This window comes from Centropristis striata, chromosome 4 (genome assembly GCF_030273125.1).
Source record: "Centropristis striata isolate RG_2023a ecotype Rhode Island chromosome 4, C.striata_1.0, whole genome shotgun sequence".
NCBI lineage: Eukaryota > Metazoa > Chordata > Actinopteri > Perciformes > Serranidae > Centropristis > Centropristis striata.
The window spans coordinates 5,665,064-5,677,577 of record NC_081520.1 but is presented as its reverse complement, the minus strand read 5'-3'; the positions used below and the strand labels follow the sequence as shown (position 1 = coordinate 5,677,577).

The window sequence follows — 12,514 nt, the reverse complement described above, 5'->3', positions numbered from 1 at the left end:
GCTGCTGCATGAATCCTGCGTCCACTTCCTCTCTCACTGTCTCAGCTTCATACACGAACATACACACGCATGCACACACACACACACACACACACACACACACAGACCAGCTGGCTTTTTTATTGTTTTTTAGTTTGTGCCCTTTCCCCCATTTAATTAGGAGTCCAGCTTTTGAAGACCCTGATATGGATGATGTTGTGATGATGATGATGAAGTGTTCCTGATCTGTCGGTTTCAGTTTTATCCACTGTGGTCACAGAATGAAACTGAAAAACTAACCCAAGCTCGGCATGCAGCAGAGTCTAAGCCAAGAAACAAAACTTTTATGTTCCTGTTCCCAGCACAGTCCTGTTCCTCTCACCAGTACACCCCATTTATCCAGTTTATCCCAGACTAAGAAATCTAAGCCAAATAAACAAATTCCCATAATTCACTCTTATAAACCCACTGTTATTCTACGTGCCCAGCGCCAAACAGAGTGAATATGTTACTTAGGGGCTGGTGAAAAAAGGGTAAATGTTGGTCACGAATGAACAAAAATCTAAAAACTCATAAGCTATTGTGGAGAAATACATTGAGGAAACCTTTAAAATTAAATTATCTGACTCCAACACAAAATCCTCACCTATTTCTCTGCGCCGATCGTTTGATGGAGAATGATGAGAAGGAGACGTCCCAGTTCTCAGTTTAACTTCATTTTATTACAATACGTCAAGAAATGTGCAGTTACAGTGTGCAGTTGAAGTTATCTGGCTTCAATCTACACGCCCCTGACATCTCATTAGGCTGGTCAGATCATGAAGGCTGGTACAGTCTACTTTACCTTGAACCCTTTTTATATCCTAACAGAGCTGTAAAAAAAAACATATAGGTAGATCTCTTCCAGAAGTCGCCTCCTCTCGATCCGCTGATTTGTCAGTTTATTCAATATGTGGACACGTTATGTCACCAAGCAGAGAAGACAGTTATCTGTCTGCTCAGCACATCATGTCTGTGACCTGACCTGTTAACAAAACTTTCAAAGCACAAACTCCTGCCTTGATCTGACCTGCAGAGATATTACTGGAGACACAGATTTTGCAACAAACATTAAACATAAAACATAAAATATATCTTTTTGTGATGATAGAATCTTACTCTAAGTAGGGCAGAGAAAGTTTAAGCAGATGGAGTAAATGTATTTAGTTTAATCATAGTTTAAAAACAATATTAGCACATGATCATTGTAGCATAGCATCTTACATGATTAATCTATAAATGCCCAGAGAGAGGTTACATACACAGTTAGTGAATTATGCACGCATAGATAGTGACCTACGTCAATCAGATAGTGACTCCCATTCATAGAGACAGACAACAGAGACAGAATAAGAGACAAAATAACAGATAATTCTAATATTATCGGTCTGAATCGATGAGCAAGGGCCAATATTTTGGGGATTTCTGGTGCAGCCAGCAAACATCCAGATAACGCATAATGTATATCTGAGCCAAGACCTCCTCTTCTGTGCATCAGTCATTGGTTTGAGTTGGATTGGCTTGTTTAGGTTAGGTCCAAGCAACATTAAGGCTAATCTGTATGAGCAGTTATCTAAATATGAATGCAGGTAAATATGGATGGGTTCTGAAATTGCAGTTCTGCTTGTGACTTTTACCTCTTTTGTGCTTCACATGGACTGTTTACCTGCATTAAACCAAAGCCCACACAAAACTATTCAGAGTAAAATAGAAACCTGAATACTTCTGATACCAAAATCTTGTCCGGTTGCCTTCAGATTGTGAATTCATGTGCAAATATCTGTTTATAGTGAATAGAATAAATGCTAATATTGTTCTGTGTCTGCTTGATATTAAATTCGGCAATATTTTGCTAATGTTTAAGCCATAAGCTGGTGATCATGTGATGGCTGTGCTGGTAACGTTTTTACTGACACCTAGTGGCTAAAAGTGAATTAATGCAGCTGTATGGAATTTGTCATTTTGTGTCCTGCACAATATATCGTTTCAGCATCAACATTGCAGTGTGTGCATGTGTGTTTGTGCATTGCAGGATATGCCGTGTCCTGCATGTTGTACTTTTCCCCAAACATTATTCAAAGCATAATATACACTACTGGTCAAAAGTTTTAGAACACACCAACTTTTCCAGAATTTAATTGAAAATGATGCAGTTTAATGTCTCAGTGTACTCTGGAATTAATGCACATTTGCAACATTTAAAATTCATTATTGAGCATGATAGTGTTTTGAAAGTAAAAAAAAAGATTCAAAATCACATTTTATGTTGGACTTAAGGACTAAAAAAAGACACAAAATGACTAAAAAGACACAAAATGACTTACAAAGACATGAAAAGAATTCATGAATGGACAAAATAGCCCAAGACTCCATAGAGTTAAGTTGTTAACCCATTTCTTGTTCCCTGAAAAAAGGCCTACTTGCATAATTCTGAAATGTACATTATCTTTCAGTTTTGGTTAAGCTTACCTTTTTTTATTTACCTCTGGCAGTTCACCACTTACCTTTGTACCCTTTCAAGCTGTTCATTTGACTTGAACTGCTTGAATTAAAAAAAACTGGAAAAATTGGGCTGTTCTAAAACTTTTGACCGGTAGTATATATATATATATACACAACATATCTTTACCTTAGTCCATTTTATACTTTTCCTTTCAGCAGCTTACATTTAAGACACTTCTTGACTACTGCATCAAACAGCTATCCCCCAAACCAGTGTCTGTCAACTGAGGAATGACTACTTGTCGTTTCCTGTAGTTTTCTTCTGTCCTTCATTGATCCTATCCCAAGAGATTTACTCCATTCTCTTGGTTTCTCTCTTGTTTTGTAGGTCACTGGTGTCCATTTGGGACACTTGTTGTTATGCAACTAAATTTAAGAGCATGTGTGTTCCACATTGTACCAATTTGTTCCTCTGGGCTTGTTGTATTTAAAGGAAGTTGTTCTGTTCTCTACGAGTTCTGTTTTCCTCTTAAATTCAATCTTTTGTCATTTTGACCATAAGCAGATTTAGTGACAAATAACAAACATCTTGTGCACCAATACTGAATGATGAAGTCAGAGCTGGGACTACAAACATAACTGCATCTTCCAGAAGCTTTTTTAACCACCCAAAAACAACAAGGCATAAATATAAACGATATCCCAAATGTCTTTTGGTTTTGACCTCGTCAAGTGTACTTAATTTAAGGGTCAGTTAACAGGCAGATAATCTAACACAGATACAGATAATCTAAAGTATAATAAGTATAAACTCACAAGGAACAAATGCTGGACCACTGCCACAAGACAAACTGGCACAGAAAGAAGGGAGCACATGGCTTAAATACACAGAAGAGAGAGAAACAATGAGACACAGGTGAAACACATTAGGACAGAGACAATAATCACACAGGCGGGAAATTTGACAGGACATGGGGAGTGACACAGAGGACCTTTCAACATAAAACAGGAAACATAAAACTTAATAAACAGACATGACCAAACTATCAAACCCTGATAACCACCTTCCAGATCCATTCAAGAGAAGGCAGATGTGAACTGTCCTTTTAAGGTGTCAGAGCTCTGGTTGGGACCCATATTTGGAGCTGTGACTGCAATGCAACTATACTGCACCTCATATCTCTTTAACCCATAAGAACCCACCGTAACACGGTGTAACAAACTCTTTAAATCTTCTATAATCTCCCATATTCAGCTTTATGCTTCACATTAACTCATTAAGTCCCTAAGCGACGTATACAACCACCCTGGCGTGGTGGTCATGTGACTGTGACAGGAAGTGACTCCTCCAAAATGTGACTGTGACTGGAAACAGAAATGTGAAAAAGTAGCTAATTTTAAAAAGCTTATTTTTTGTTACGAGGCTAAGTTTAAACCCATTTAACAATTCTAATCCGTTAATAGGAAATTAAAGTCACAATTTTTATATATGTTATGGAGATGCAAACAAAAAGGCAAATGGTTATATGTTTTTATTTATTATTGATTTATTTATTCTAATTTTATGTCTTTTTGTCATTTTGTGTCTTTTTTGGTAATTCTGTCTTTTTTTTGGTCATTTTGTGTCTTTTTCTTTTAGTAATTTTGTGTCTTTTTTGGTCATTTTGTGTCTTTTTTTGTAATTTTGTGTCTTCTTTTTAGTAATTTTGTGTCTTCTTTGTCATTTTGTGTCTTTTTTAAGTTATTTAGTTTTTTTTCTGTCATTTTGGATCTTTTTTTAAGTAATTTTGTGTCTTTTTTTGGTCATTTTGATACTGCCTCCAGCGGCCCCAAGGTAATTTAAGTTTGAGACCCCTGCATTAAGGATTACTGGGTCTAGGTTCTTATGGGTTAAACTTGTACTTTTCACCAGGCACACAAGAACAGAAACATACTGACCAACACTTATCTTGTCCTCCCATCGTGCCTCCTACTTTTTGGGCTGCTTCTTCTCTCATTAATGCATTTAGTCTCATCCTATATCTCATCCTGGTTCCAGGAGATCATGGATCGTATCTATAAAAACGTGATGGCCAAGGTGGAGGAGATGAGCTGCGTGCAGCGAACACTCTTCATTCTGGCATACAACTACAAACTGGAGCAGCTTGCTAAAGGATACAGCACGCCTTTGTGTGACAAGTATGTAGAGTTCTTCCTACAGTCTTTTTCATGGTATTTTCAGGTTCACACACCTTTATGCCCACCACTCCCTTGTTAATGGACAACATGGTCTCACAGAAATCCGTGAAATAGCCACGGATTTCGCTTAACTCAAAATCCGTGGAATAGCCACGGAATCGCTCAAATTTCCGTGAAACTGACACGGATTTCGCTACAATGCAAGTTAATGACAGTCATATCCCGTTGCTATTCCAACATACAAAGTGATTATGTGCATTCACTGAGTGAAGATTTAGAAAATAAAACATGTATTTCTCGCTAGAAATGTGATCAAAATCCATTTTTATGCAGAAACTAAGTCAAAATATTGATTTTTCACTAAAAATGAGAGTCTGTCCGCCATGTTTTTTGTTCTGACCGCTTGGACCTTGAAAGTCACGTGACTTGGAACAAACCAATAGCCACGGGATATGACTGTCATTAACTTGCATTATGAGTTACACAATGAGTTTTTCTGTGCAATGACAAATAAAAATCTAATCTAATCTAATCTAATCTGACCTGACTTCTGTTTATTCATCCAGGCTGGTGTTCAAGAAAATCCGCTCTTTGCTGGGAGGTCAGATTCGAGTGTTGTTATCAGGGGGAGCACCACTCTCTGCCGCCACACAGCGCTTCATGAACGTGTGTTTCTGCTGCCCGGTGGGTCAGGGATATGGCCTGACGGAGACCTGTGGAGCTGGAACCATTTGCGAGCGTAAGCAGTCATGAGTATTACAAAGTAATCACAATAATTTATAACGGTTAACAGAAACAGAATAAGAATCGAAGAGACATTCTCATTAAAATTAACACTGCGGGATGGTCAGAGTTGCAGCCTTTCTTGTGTACAAACTTCTATATAATAAACCGACTAGGGACTAAGTCACGTAAAAAATGAAAAATGGAAAAATGGCAGACAGACGAGAGGAGAAAGAGCAAGAGGATTGGAAACTGGCGTACAAATTTAGATTGCAGACTGCAAACTGATTGTGAACACTTGCACACATGCATTGCGCACAAAACATTGCACTTCTGTTCAGGAAAAAAGAGGAAAGGAAAAGCCTATTGCACATGTCACAAAGAAAAAGAAAGCTTATTGCACATGTTATACAGAAAAAAAAGCCTATTGCCTATTTTTTTCAGCCATGTCATAAATTCTGAATTTATTGTGCATGCATTGTGCATTCCAGCACAAAACATGTCAAAACACTGTACAGTGTTGGCTATTTGCAGCTCTACAAAGTTTAAACTAGATGTGCTACTTTTTAAATTTGTAAGTAACAAAATATCAATTAATTTTGACCTTCTCCTTTAAGTAATACAAACATGTTTTAATTGTGTAACCAAAGTTATATGATAGAGAAAAATGTGAAATAAAAATAAAAACAAGAGGTTTTTTTAAAAAAAGGATAACTAACTAAAACTGTATTGTGTGGTTACAAAACTAACTAAAACTAACTAAAATTATAGTGAAAATGTCCTTCGTTTTCGTCTTTGTCAACTTTTTTCATACGTAAACCTTTTTGGTTGATATGAAACCTATTTCATCAATTTGATTTAATAAACTTATTATGGCTGAGATGGATAAGACAAAATAAATAAAGACAACATTTATTGTGACCTTATTGAATCTCGCACCCAACAAATAGCCCATTACAAAAATAAACTAAAACTAACACTAAAACCAATAAAAAACTAAACTAAAACTAAGCATTTTCCAAAAATAAAAACTAATTAAAACAAGCAAACACACTCTAAAACTCATTAAAACTAACTGAATTTGAAAACAAAAATTGACAACGAAATTAAAACTTAAACTGATAAAAAATTCAAAACTATTATAACCTTGGTGGAGAGTCGTGAATGATTTACAGCTTGATTCTTGTTTAACTACAATCACTCAATCCGACAGGACAGCTGTACATCAACAGAAACAAATTAAACTAAAGTGGTAATTTTCATATTTGTTCCTTAAAAAAGATTCATTAACTGGAAACAGCTGCACATTATTGAGCCATTGTGGGAATCCACTTGGAAAAAGACAACTTCCGAGCAGAGATAAAAAGTGGTGGGAGGGCATGAAGATGGACAGAAATGATGAACGAGAGGAAAATGAAGGGTAGATTTGTTGTGAATGGGTTGTAGTGAACAGATGGCGGTGTGGAAAAATCAACATTAGCAGCAAATCATCGTACACTGAGATCCCAGTTGGCAAAATGTTTCAGCTTGTTGTGAAACTGTTAAATTAAGAATCAGATTTATTGGCCAAGTATACATACAAAAACATGGAAATTGGCTTTGATTAACATGCTCTCAATGTACAGTGGTGTGAAATAGTGCAAATTGTGTTTTCTTAAGTAGTATTTACATATAAAGTATGCATAAAACAAAGTGCATAGATGCATGGAGGTTAGGGCTTATTGTACAGAGGTTTTCTGACACTCTGTTGACTGTAAAGTGTTCATCACACTGCAAAAAAAGAAAAGTTGGGTGAACTCAAAATTTCAAGGCAACAAACTTCGATAAAATTTCAAGTTGGACAATTAAACTAAATATTTTAAGTTTTGTTTTTGAGTTTGCTCAACTCTGAATTCAGATTTTTGTCAACTCAACTCGCCGCTATGAAATGTCAGCTAATGTTGCGACCACAATTTTGAGTTAGCATTGATACGCTAATGGCTACTCTTGTAGCTGTAATAAGCAGTGCCGCTAGCGTCAGTTAGCCGCTAGCTTTCGCTAATGACCGAATTTCACCGCTTTCCAGCATTTCACAACAAAGAAATAAGAGTTAGCAGAACTATTGTCCCTTGTTGTGAACCCCAACTTAAAGATATAAGTAACAACAACTCACAAACTTGTTTTGAGCAGACAACTGGCTTCCTTTGTTGTGCTAACTTACATTATTGCCCTAAATGTCAATAATTTATATTTCCAAGTTTTACCAACTTAAATCACTGTTTTAGGCCAAAAAATACAAGTTGTTTTTTTTTGCAATGCAGAGTGACAGCCTGGGGACAGAAACTGTCTCTGTGTCTGCTCGTTTTGGCGGACAGTGCTCTGAAATGCCTACCAGAGGGGAGGAGCCTCAACAGTTTATGCCCGTTTCCTCACCCTGGACTGGGCCAAATCTGGGCTGGAGGGCAGGGTGGCACTGATTAGTTTTTCTGCAGCCCTCATCGTACTGCAGTCTCTTCCCTGTCCTGTTTGGTTGCAGATCCAAACCAGACATTGATGGACTGTGGGCCTTTTTCCGGACAGCGTCTATGTGGGAGGACCACATCAGGTCCTGGGAGGGATGTGAATTGTAAAATACAACCAATTCCTTACAGCAGGAGTGGGCAACCTATACTAAATAAAGAGCCACTGTTGGCCAAAAAAAAAAGAGAAAATCGCGGAATGGAGCCGCAAACCTTATATTGAAATGAAAATTAAACAGCCTAATAAGTCTAAATTAGCCAACCAACATTATGAATAGTCATATTGAACATTTATTAATATGATTTTGAAAACTAGCCTATCTCAGGGAACTCAAAACTTAAAGGTTAAGGTGCCGGGCCGGAGACTTTCGTAAGCTATGAAGCACATTTTAGTTGACTTATATGTCAAAACTTTGTTTAATATACTGTAAAAAGGCTATACAATTTTACAATTGAGGAATACAAATAGCTTTTGGTCTACACCATTGATAAATGAACATTTTGATGTAAAAATATGTATATAATTTTTTATGTCTCAGCCACGGGGAGCCCCTGCAGGCGGCCTAAAGAGCCACATGAGGCTCTGGAGCCACGGGTTGGCCACCCCTGCCTTACAGCTTCTCGTAAATCTTTTTGTGTTTCTCATAATGATGTGATTAAAAGAACACCACTCATATCTGTGGCGGTGAGGGCTGTCCCAACGATCTGTTCTGAACTTTGCAGCTTATCCGTCAACTTTCATCACATTGGTCAAATAATATAAATGCTCCGAGCCTTTTCCCAGGCAGACTGAACAGTCACTACACTGTGGTCAGGAAAACACAGTTTGGTGGACATTCCTTTGGGATGAGGTTTCCATGGCGAGGGAATAAGTGAGGTCGTGTTGCTATGGTAATAAATGTCATGCCTGTGCGATGCTTGTAGCGCTTCCTGATCACGTGTGTGTGTGTTGTGTGTTTGTGTGTCTGTTTTAGTATGGGATTACAGCACTGGGAGAGTGGGAGGACCTCTGGTTTGCTGTGAGATCAAGCTGAAAGACTGGGCAGAGGGTGAGCCACACACACACACACACACACACACACACACACTTTTTCTTTCTTTATATTACTTTTTTTCTTCCTTTTTGTTATTTTAATTCTTTCTTTTTATATTTCTTTTCTATATTTTTCTTATTTTTTTCTTTCCTTTTCTTTTTCTTTCTTTTTATATATTTTTTTCTTTTTCTTCCTTTTGCTTTTTCTTTTTTTTTCTTTCTTTCTTTTATCCCTTGTCTCATGTAAAACGTCCTTGGGTTTCTTGAAAGGCGCTATATAAATTCAAGTTGTTATTATTATTTTTTTTAAATTATTATTATTATTTGTTTTATTTTTTATCCATCTTCTTCTTCTTCTTCTTCTTCTTCTTCTTCTTATTATTATTATTATTATTATTATTATTATTATTATTATTATTATTATTATTATTATTATTATTATTATTATCATCATCATTATTTACATGAATACTTTATCAATCCATCCACCATGAATCACTCCACAGTGAAACATTGCAGGAGTGATCACTGTAGCCGCTCCATAACCTTTTAAGGAAACATGCTTTTCTTTTTCTTCCACTCCTTTACAACTTCCATCTTTTTACGTAAGCCATCATTACTCATTTTTATTACACTCAGTTAAATCTTGATACTTATCAAGTTGAGTTTATTGCCTGCTTGGCGGTGAAAGCAGAAATAGAATTTAAAGTAAACATGCTGTCAGGTTTTTATCTTTGCTAAAATTATGATCAAGAGAACTGAAGGTTTATTTTGTTGCTTTTTCTTTTGCAAACCACTGAGTTTGAACCTGTGCTTTCAGGTGGCTACCGTAGCACCGACAAGCCGCATCCAAGAGGAGAGATTCTGATTGGAGGACCCAACGTGACCATGGGGTACTACAAGAACGAGCCGAAACTCCAAGAAGATTTCTTTGTTGACGAGAACGGGCAGCGGTGGTTCTGTACAGGAGACATCGGAGAGTTCCACGAAGACGGCTGTCTCAGGATAATTGGTGAGGAGAGCTGGAGTCAGGCCACACTCAATGTTTTCCATGCAGTTGATGTTCTGCATGTTCCCAGCCTGGAGAACCAGACGATCCAGGCAGAAAACAGACTGCAGACGGGGACTGTCACAAAACCACCTCAACAAAGGCCCACTGTATAAATGTTATACCCGTTTATGTGTACGATGTATTAACTATAAGTCCATCGATTCTTGTTGCCGTTTCATTTGGCACTACTTTTCCTCAACTGTAGAACTTCCATGTTCCAGAACATCAAGCAGAACCAACCAAGCTCCCTGGGTCTGTAGGCAGTTTACAGTTTACACAGCAGCACCACCAGGTAGCTCGGGATCTTTCTTGGGCTTCATCTTGGGGTCTAGTTTCCACACAAGTTTCCCCTCTCTCGCTCTTCCAGCCTGTTCAGTCTCCATCTGCAAAAGTTCTTCTTCTGTATATTCCAGTTCATAAAGATTTCCTTTAGATTCCGTTTACACAAGGATGCTTGCGGGTAAAAACGACAAAATATTTTATCTGAAGTGCCTTTCGTTTAGATGGTGACAGCATTTTTGGGGCTTATAAAGGCAAAAATCGGGGCGTCCCGGTGGCTCACACTGGTAGAGCGCTTACCACATGGCCATGTGCTTGCTGCAGCGGACCCGGGTTCGAATCCGGCCTGAGGTCCCTTTGCTGCATGTCTGTCTCTATCAAATAAAGCAGTAAAAATGCCAAAAAAAAAAGTCTTTAAAAAAAAAAAAAATCTGAAACCACCCCCCAGAGTGTAAAACTGTAATCCGCTCCACCGTAGCGTGTCCGTCTACACTGCCAAGACACAAAACTCTGCTCAGATCTGCTCACGTCACATACGCGTTTACGTCACATACATGCTCCAGTACAGGGAAATAAACAAACATGTGGATTATTTCCATGCGTCGGACCTTCAAGCTGCTCTGGCAGCGCTAATAAACTTACAGGAGTCTTTCCACCAAATGTACAGGATATGTACAGATAGTATTAGTGAACAGAGAAGGATCTGGAATTACCTCTATCACATTTTGGATGCAGCAATTGGTCGGAGGCGAGCCAGATGGCTGTGAACGAGACCTGGGAGATCTAGTGGATGGTGGAGAACTTTGTGGAAGGAGTAGCTGATGAAAATGCGTGGCATGAAAACTTCCACATGCCCAAAGATGCTCTTATCGCTTTAAGTGATGCCGCCTGGCATGCATACCCAATCCAATTCACACACTTTAGCGTCACCGTATGCAGCAGATTTCCTCCTGAAAACGCTCGTCTAAACGAGGAATAAAAAGTGAAGACGTGACGCCACTTTTGCGTCTTCTGTTCAGACCGTCATCATGTAAATGTAGCCTCAGTCTCCATATTGAGCTGCATTTTATTTTCGCTGTCATAATCTCTCATTTTTATTTTTGTTTGTGTCTCTTACATAAACTGGTGACTGGATTTGGACCAAAACAGCTGATCTGCGGCAGGGCACAAAGCATATTTGTGCTCTAATGTGTAGGAACATGGAAGTTCTACGGTTGAGAAAAAGTAGTGCCAATAGCTGTGGATAGCAACAAAAGTCTGTGGACATGTCGTTAATATGGCGTACAGCTAAGCAGGTATAACATAAGTAGAGTTAGCCTTTGTTTAGGTGGTTAAAATACATTTTGTGACAGGCTTCGTCTGCAGTCTGTCTCCTGCCTGGAGCGTCTGGTTCTCCACATCGACTGTGGCTAAGTACCTCATACAACCTCACTTAAAACATCCAAACTATCCCTTTAAATGGAGAAGTGGGTGAAAGTGTACAGCAGGTGGGTTTCTGGGGTTATCTGGCCTGGTTTGGTCACTCCTTTATCTGCATTGTGCCCCAGATTCCTGGATTCCTTCAAGACATTCTCTCCCTCCACTTCTATCCATCAGTCTGACAGGAAGCCTTTTAACAAATCAGATAGTTCCTCCATTCCCAGAATTACTCCACACTTCTGTTTACTTTACTCAGCCAGTACCCCCAAAATCTCTCTGTTATCTAGATGACACGAGTCAGATACACACAGTGGAAAATGGGTTCTTCCCCCAGCTTCTTCCCTTCTGTTTAAGAACATGAGCACGTGGACCGGCATGTTCTCACAGCCAGCTGTCTCCGTCTGTGTCTGCAGATCGTAAGAAAGACTTGGTGAAGCTGCAGGCGGGGGAGTACGTGTCCCTGGGAAAGGTGGAGGCCATGTTGAAGAACTGCCCGCTGGTCGACAACATCTGTGCCTACGCCAACAGGTGTGTGTTTGTGTGTTGGTGCTAGAGCCTGAGCCCTGTGGGGTTTTGGAGGTTTTTGGTGAAGAATGGACATAATAGGATATAAAGCAGATTTTAGCTTCTCTTCATTGGCTCCCTGTTCGTTTTAGAATTGATTTTAAGGTTTTTCTGATCACTTTTAAAGCACGTCAGGGGCTGGCTCCAAGTTACATTTCAGAGATATTAACACCTTATGAGCCGGCCCGACATATATATATATATATATATATATATATGTATATACATATATATATATATATATATGTATATGTATATATATATATGTATATACATATATATGTATATACATATATATGTATATATATA

General features: G+C 38.4%; 1 protein-coding gene across 1 annotated transcript in view; it reads left to right on the top strand.

The window, feature by feature from the left end:
* The window catches only part of acsl3a (acyl-CoA synthetase long chain family member 3a), a 66,201-nt gene that overhangs the window by 46,994 nt on the left and 6,693 nt on the right, over positions 1–12,514 (top strand). Inside the window, exons 9-13 of the mRNA XM_059330703.1 lie at positions 4,499–4,638; positions 5,205–5,377; positions 8,834–8,908; positions 9,713–9,904; positions 12,055–12,169. Of these exons, the coding sequence (XP_059186686.1) occupies positions 4,499–4,638; positions 5,205–5,377; positions 8,834–8,908; positions 9,713–9,904; positions 12,055–12,169 (695 nt within the window). The remainder of the gene's footprint in view (positions 1–4,498; positions 4,639–5,204; positions 5,378–8,833; positions 8,909–9,712; positions 9,905–12,054; positions 12,170–12,514) is intronic.